Here is a 7,896-nt window from a genome sequence, read left to right on the forward strand (position 1 = left end):
TTAGTTTGAATTTTAGTATGAGTTGTAGTAGCTAAACTTTATTTTGTTGGAATCAAGGGATCCGAACCCCAAAACACTGTAGTGTGATTGAATCACCGGACGTATTGAGATTTGATTTATGTTTATAATTGATTTTATCATGTGTTTTCTCTATGTTGATGATTAGCTACCCTTAACATAGATTCGTAAATTGTGAATTGCTGTCGAGAGATAGGTTCATAGTTAGGATGAATGATAGAATCCATGGACTTAAAATATGCATAGAGATATGGTATTTAGTACATGTTGATAGCCATAGACCACCAGGTTGAAAGCTATAGAATTCATAGAACGCAAAGCAATCGGTCGTGATAAATAGTTAGAGAGATTTAATTGTTTTACTGATTTGATTAGTTTGGCATAACCTCGAGAGAGAGTGTCAATGTTTCAGGAATTTCTGTCAAACTTATGCGCATAAATTGAGTTCCAATCGTCCAATTCAATTAGGGGGAAGGTGAACCGAAATTCCAACAAAATCTTCTCAAATTGTTATTTTTCAATCGTGAGAATTGTTCTCTTGGTTGTGAAATTTATATTTATTTACATTGAGTTCTGAGCATTAAATGTTAGATAGAATACAAAAATCAACTTTTCGATACTTTGTGTAGTTAAAAATTAAAGGAACAAATTATTATTGTTTAGTCCCTGAGGACGATACTCGTACTCAGTACATTTTATTATAACTTAAATCGTGCACTTGTGATTATTTCGACTGGAACTGAGAGATTTTTATAGCAAATTTAAGTGTTAGTTTTCTGTCGATCAGCCATCCTCGACCTCTACCTCGAGGATGTCTCCCTCGACCTCTACCACGATGGAATTGTTGAGGTTGAGAGGAAAAGTCAGATTTATTTGGAGAGGGAAACGTAGCAGCATTTACGGTAGGAGTGTTTTTAGCAGAGGGAAGAGAATATGACTCTATTCTGCCTTCATGAGCCATTAAATGAGCACCCACATCAGAAATAGTGAGAGAATCGACTCGAGAAGTAACATGAACTACTACAGAGTCATATTCCAGATCAAGTCCACCCATAATGTACAGAACCTGATCTTTCTCTAAAATGAGATGTCCACAAGCAGCCAGAGTATCCATTAGAGTTTTCATTTTTCCTAGATAATCCTTCATACTGAGATCTCCCTTTTTCAGAGTTTGAAGTTGTAGCTTGTATTTCATTACCTTGGCTCGCGATCTTGTAGCAAAAAGAGAAGTAACTCTGCCCCATAGCTGTGTGGAGGTTAAGCAACCAATCATTTGGCTTTGAACTCCTTCCGTCATAGATGCAAGAAGAAATGAAAACATCAATTGGTCCTATCGACACCAAGAGATAAACGCTGGATTGATCGTCTCAACTCCATGTTCATCGAGTAAAACCTTTGGAGGAACAGGTGGATCCTCAAGAAGATAGGTGTCCAAACCTAAACCACGAATTCTAGCAAGGATCTGGATATTCCAAAGACGAAAATTGTTGTCACTCAATTTTACAGAGTTTATCTGATTTGCTGGGTTGATTATCAAAACGGTGGGACTGGTGGTGTTGATAATAGAGGAAGATGGATTTAACGGAGATGTGGCTTCCGCCATGGCTCTGGATACCAAGTTAGAGAACACTAAAAGATGATAAATGATTTCATTTAATCACTTGAGAGAATAACTTTTTACAAACACCTATATTTAAGGATTCTTGCATCTAATAAGCCAATGACAGGTGGCTAAGAAATCGTAACAACCTAACATCAAATATTCCCTTCTTGCGTAATAAGAAATCTATTCTACTAAGCTTTAAGTGACGCTATACACTTTTGGGCTAAAATTGATATGGGCTTTGAATTATTTGTTGGGCCTTCTATTGTTTCCTTAACTTTTTCGACTTCATTCATATTCATGAAAAAATATTATCTTTTATGTATTTTTCATCACAAATATAGACATTATCGATTCGTCTCACGGATATAAGTCTATGTATAGAAAATACTTCTTCTTCATTTTTGTAATTAATCTCTATTATTATTTTATAATAGTTGAGAGATATATATAAACTGCTCATTTGAATACACCGATTTTTGTTCTACTTTTACCTCTATTTCATATTAGCTTCTATTTTTTTATTTTTCCACCTTTTTTTCCTATCAACCTTCTTCTCACTCACTTTTCACACGAAATATTTCACGTTATTTCTCTTTCCTAGCTGTTGATTTTTTCATAATTTTTCGATTTTTTACAATTTTAATCTCATATTGTGTTATACACCCAATGTGTGTGCGATAACTAGTTAGCTAATTAAATATAAAGCCTGCCAGTCTACTGCTGCTGTACCTTCTCTTCTTCCCACGTTTTCTTATTAAACCTATCACGAATCACCATCATTGAATTCTCCAATTTTTTTCCTTTTTTTTTTTTTCTTTTTGAAATTAACTTTTGTTAATCTCACCCTGTTGTGTCATTAATCATTATATACGATTTAATTTCGTCAAACTCTTCCCGAACGGACCAATTTCTCCCAATTCCTGTACCCGAAGAATCCGTCGTCTGAACAAAAGAGAAGGTTTTTGGGTCAAGAAACCTTGGATTTCGAGATAAATATTAGTGGGTTTTGATAATTTTTGTGGGTTTTTTCTTTTAATGGAGACATCAAATGCTGACGCTTCGAATTCGGCACCTTCGTCGCCTAGCAATGGAGGTGGGAGCTCAAGAGCCCTCCAGTTCCCTTCTCTCCGGTACTTACAATCCCCTATTTCGTCACTGCTTGAATACTCCGGTATCCTGAGGGTTCGGCCTGAATACGCGTATTCTGAAGCCCACCCCCTTATAACCCGGGATGGTAATACGATTCCCAGTGTCAGCAATCAAAGCCCTAGGAATTCGGAATTGATCAACGGCGATGTTGGTGTTGACGGGAGTGGAAATGGGGTTAGTAATGGGGAGGTTTCGATTCGGATACTTGGGGAACAAGATAGGGTTAGGGCTTTGAATGGTGGTGAAAATGATGTTAATGGGGTGGTCGGATTGGGTGCGGAGGAGTCTGTGTTTGGTGCTGATGAGGTAAATGGGGATGGGAATGGGGGCAGTAGTGATGATAATAACAGAGAAACGTCGTCGTATCCAAGATATGAGATACAGCAGGTGGCGAGGTGGGTTGAGCAGATTCTTCCGTTTTCTCTGCTTTTGTTGGTGGTTTTCATCCGGCAGCACTTGCAAGGTATAACATGGGAAACAGTATTGTGTAAAATTGTCAGTTTATTTCTTTGTTCATGTGATTAATGTGATAATTCCAAGTTTTTAAAGAAATAGCAGTCCAATTGTAAACTGTGTTCCATTGTTTTATACAAGTAGATGATAAATTGTTTGATAGCATGGATTATAAAAAAGGAGTACGACTGTGTAATAGAAGATGCAGTTGCATTCCTCTATAGTCGGTAAATTTCAGACTTGGGTTTATTTAGGGTTGTGGACGCGCCGCGGGTGACCAAACAAATTTGACAGGTGACCAAACAAATTTGACATTGTTCTAGTTTTTTATGTTACGTTTGAAATTTGCATCTTTTTTCGTTCCATTCTTTGAAGCTATAAAAGTATACTTTATGGCATCGACCATGAACTATTCTGCTAACTACGACCTCTTTGGTGTACTATTATGTTCACATCTGTCATAAATTTCCTTAGAACTGAACTCTTACTCTGTTGAGAATTGTTTTCAGGTTTTTTTGTTACCATCTACATCTATGCTGTCTTGGTCAAGTCTAATGACATTCTTCGGAAGCAAACAGCCCTAAAGGTGAATTTCCTGTTCCATGGTTGAATTGTTTGCTTCGTTATTCCCGTAATTGAAATCAATGTTCCAAAAGGAACTTATCAGACATGGATTTTGCAGGGAGAAAGGAAAATATCCGTCCTTGTTGGCTATTCCATTTTCTTCACGCTTCAGGTATTTGGAATTTATTGGTGGTATCGGAAGGATGACATTTTCTACCCATTACTCATGATTCCTCCAAAGGCAATCCCACCCTTCTGGCATGCAATATTTATTCTACTGGTGAATGGTATGTTATTAACCCCTCTTGATTGTTTATTTGCTGGAATCACTTTTCTGTTGCGATGTTCGTTGCCCAACAAAACATTCACTCAGGCACACTTCATTTGTTAGCTTTTTTCTAGGTCTTTTTATTTGGGGATCGAGTTCTTCACAGTTAGCTCCCTATTTATGTCGTGATTCGTGGAGACATAAGAAACTTGTTGCATTAGCATGTTTTTCATCATGGTATCGTGAATTTAGTTGCGGCACGCTTAATGGAAATACACCTAATGATGCTTTATATATGCCACGCCATCTTATCTCGATTCTCATGATAGGAGACCTTTTAAAGGTTATTTATCTCAACCTGCATTTCAAGTTCATCGTCAGTTTTTTTTTTGTGTGACCTCATATTAGTCAGTACTGGTACAAACACCGATAATATACAATCTTGGTGGTCTTTGTACTTCTAGTTTATTATCACCCCTCCCATCTTATTTTGGTCTGGGCAGGGTGGGGTGGGGAGGGGGAATCACGTATTCACGTTTCAGGGCAACAATGTTTTGTCTGCATACATCATACATGCCTATAAATCTTTATCACCTTCTTTGTGTTTGGTGCTGCAGATACGATGGTGCGTGAGGCGGCAATGGTCTTGAAATTAATCCTGTTGATGTATTACAAGAATGGTAAAGGCCATAATTTTCGTAGACAGGTAACAAAACCCAAGTATATAATATGGAGTAGAATATGATTTATTAATTTATAGTCATATTATTTGTAATCTGGCAATGATATGTGAAATTGAATGGGAATTAAACAGTAATATTTTGGTCTTGTAGGGCCAAATGTTGACACTGGTTGAGTACACATTGCTGCTGTACCGTGCATTATTACCAGCCCCTGTGTGGTATAGATTTTTCCTAAACAAAGTCTATGGGAGTCTGTTTTCATCACTAATAACAGGGCTGTATTTAACTTTTAAGCTAACTTCACTTGTTGAGAAGGTATGTTATTTAACAAGTTACTTGATGTCTTACCTTATCTTGTTCTTGAATCTTGAAAGTCATCCTTATCTAATCACTTAATTTCTTTCTTCCTTCAGGTCCGGTCATTCTTGACTTCAATAAAAGCATTATCTAAAAAAGAAATTCATTATGGGTGTCATGCGACATCAGAACAGGTTTGATGCTTCTTCTGACCTTCCAAAGTTACATTTATTTGTGCACTTTAGCATGCAAAGTTCTTCTTGTCATACCACTAGACAGGGGCTTTATTTTCAAGGTCGCTCAAGTGCCTGGCTCGGCATTTGGCGAATATATTGTCATTGATGAGCCTTTCTTTCATACTGCTAAAATACAAGTCTCTCTGAGTCACTTTCAGGGTCATCTCCTTTTAAAAAAAAACTTTATGGTTCTTTTGATCTTACTCAATCATCTGAATTGTTCTAAAATTAACTAATTCTCTCACGAGGCAAATACTGATAGTTTTGATTGAGCTCAATCTGGCCTACAACTTAGTATTTCATTCAATTATTATTATATTCCTCACCTCACCCTAGCCTACAACTTAATGTTTCATTCAGTTATTATTATATTCCTCTGAGTTTAGAAAACTATTTCAAGGTTTTTATGATGTGATCAACTGTATTCTATTGTTCTTTGCCACTAGCTGATAATTGGTTTCCCACTTTTAGCAAGGAGAATTTTTGCCTCATGTTTTCTTTTTCTAGTTTGTGATAAGTTTTAGTACTTTCTCGAGTTTTATGTTCCTACTTTGTGAAATTGCCTCATGATCTGCTTAATAAGTTTACTGAGGTTAAAAAAATAAGACATCTGCTTATGGAACTTTTATTCATCGTACTTAGGTTAATGCAGCTGGAGATTTGTGTGCTATATGCCAGGAGAAGATGCACTCCCCAATTTTGTTGCGCTGCAAGCATATCTTCTGTGAAGACTGTGTTTCTGAATGGTTGGTTTTCATTTCTCATTTCACGCTATATTTTTTTTATGATCGTATATGGAGTTCCATTTTCTTGATTGATGTTGGTTCATACGTATATACTTGTTTGACTTGGTCTCCCAGGGATCACTGAATCGGATTACGTCGAAATCAGCAACCCTTGAAAAATTTAATATTTGTTTTGTGATACTGAGAACTTCAATTTTATCATGCCGTAATGGTGAAGCTGATAACTATTATAGGTAACTACTCATGGAACAAATGATAGTTGAAACATGTTTTTCCATCGAGCAATAATTGCATGATCCACCAATAGCAATCTATTATTTTGCAGTTCTCTTTCTACACTCCTCTCTCACAGTCGTGCACACACTAGAGAGTGTGTGTGTGATTTCCTCTGAAAGAACAATAGTGATATTGCCTCATCTGATGATGTGTCTCATAATTTCAACCTCCAATAATAACACTTTCTTGAAATGCTAAAGATAATGTCCATGATAGATAAATCGTTGATGAATGCCTCAGTCATACCACTTCAGAACACAACATTTTTATGATTTTTCATATACGTCTTCATTTTAGAAAGAAAACTGATTTTGAGAAAGAGAGCTGAATAATTGACCATTCATAACACGTATGAAAAGTTTTGTCATAAATGTTCACTTCTAAGATTATCATATTTATGTGCCTCACCTACGGTTAATGGCGGGCTCAATGTTTGTGAACTTTTGACGCATGGAACTGTAAAGATTATAGTCTTCTATATTCGCACAGTCCCTTTAGAAATTACTAAAATGTTTTGTCATTTTCTCTAGGCCTGGGGAGAGGTGTGTTTGTTGTATGCTCATAGTTGATACATGATTTAGTTGCAACTATATCAGTATATCTTTATGATGTAAAAACACTCGGTGTACCATGGGTTGAATATCGTATTGCTTTATGGGAATTTTTTGATTTGCATGGAATGCAGTATTTGTAACAAAACGAGGAAATGGACAGCATTGTAGTTCATGTAATTATTATTATACGTAAATTTAATAATGAATTAATAAGCTTGCATTTTGCGTTTCCAGGTTTGAAAGAGAGAGGACTTGCCCCTTGTGCAGAGCGCTGGTTAGACCTGCTGATCTTCGATCATATGGTGATGGATCGACCAGCCTTCTCTTCCAACTGTTCTAATTTGACCGGGAACTTCAAATTCATTCCGGTATTTTTGCGAACCTTTTCTGCAAAAGGAGGGCGTTTTCCAAACACTGACCTGGGTTCTTAATACTCTAAAGAAAGTCGCTCGTTGTTATATGCAAAAATCTTCTGTCTACATAAAGCATGCTTGTATAATGTATCTGATGACGTCGATACTACCACGCTGGATGATAGGATCTTTGTATTCCACTGTATGTATTGTTTTCAACTTTTGACACTCCTCAATGAAGTTAGTTTTGTTATGCGGCGCGCACATCTAGCGTATGGCTTGTTCAAGATTTGGCGTGTGAATTGCAGACTTGAAATCATTTCGATGCTATATATGATTAGCTTCCCCGAGTGAAACAAAACCAATGGAACCAGATAACATGTGATTCGTTTAGGATCTTTATGCTATATAAATTTACCTTCTATACTATTATCATGGTCAGTTGCGCATGATGCGAATGCATAATACGAAAGTTGTATGTAGCACAAGTAGAGGATGTATTTTATGTCAGGTCTTTATATATATATATATATATATATATATATTCATGGATTTATTATATTCGAAAAAACTCGTGAGACTGAGGTGGGTTTACGAATCAATTTTGTGATATGAATCTTGTATCTGGACCACTTATAAAAAATTATTACTATTTATATTAAAAATATTATTTTTATTATATTTCATGGATAA

The 7,896-nt window shown here is 36.2% G+C and overlaps 1 protein-coding gene across 2 annotated transcripts; it reads left to right on the plus strand.

The window, feature by feature from the left end:
- The first annotated feature begins 2,372 nt into the window (after positions 1-2,372).
- On the plus strand, positions 2,373-7,467 carry LOC140863509 (uncharacterized). Of its 2 annotated transcripts, none has more exons than XM_073266975.1 (8): positions 2,373-3,236; positions 3,736-3,812; positions 3,909-4,077; positions 4,676-4,764; positions 4,892-5,056; positions 5,155-5,232; positions 5,917-6,020; positions 7,085-7,467. In XM_073266975.1, the coding sequence occupies exons 1-8, from the start codon at positions 2,660-2,662 to the stop codon at positions 7,188-7,190; spliced, it is 1,365 nt and encodes a 454-aa protein (XP_073123076.1). In that variant the 5' UTR covers positions 2,373-2,659; the 3' UTR covers positions 7,191-7,467. The 2 variants fall into 2 exon arrangements, with proteins under 2 accessions (XP_073123076.1, XP_073123078.1); XM_073266977.1 differs by lacking the exon at positions 7,085-7,467 and adding an exon at positions 6,135-6,262.
- Positions 7,468-7,896: the final 429 nt, after the last annotated feature.

This window comes from Henckelia pumila, chromosome 4 (assembly GCF_033568475.1).
Source record: "Henckelia pumila isolate YLH828 chromosome 4, ASM3356847v2, whole genome shotgun sequence".
Classification (NCBI taxonomy): Eukaryota; Viridiplantae; Streptophyta; class Magnoliopsida; order Lamiales; family Gesneriaceae; genus Henckelia; species Henckelia pumila.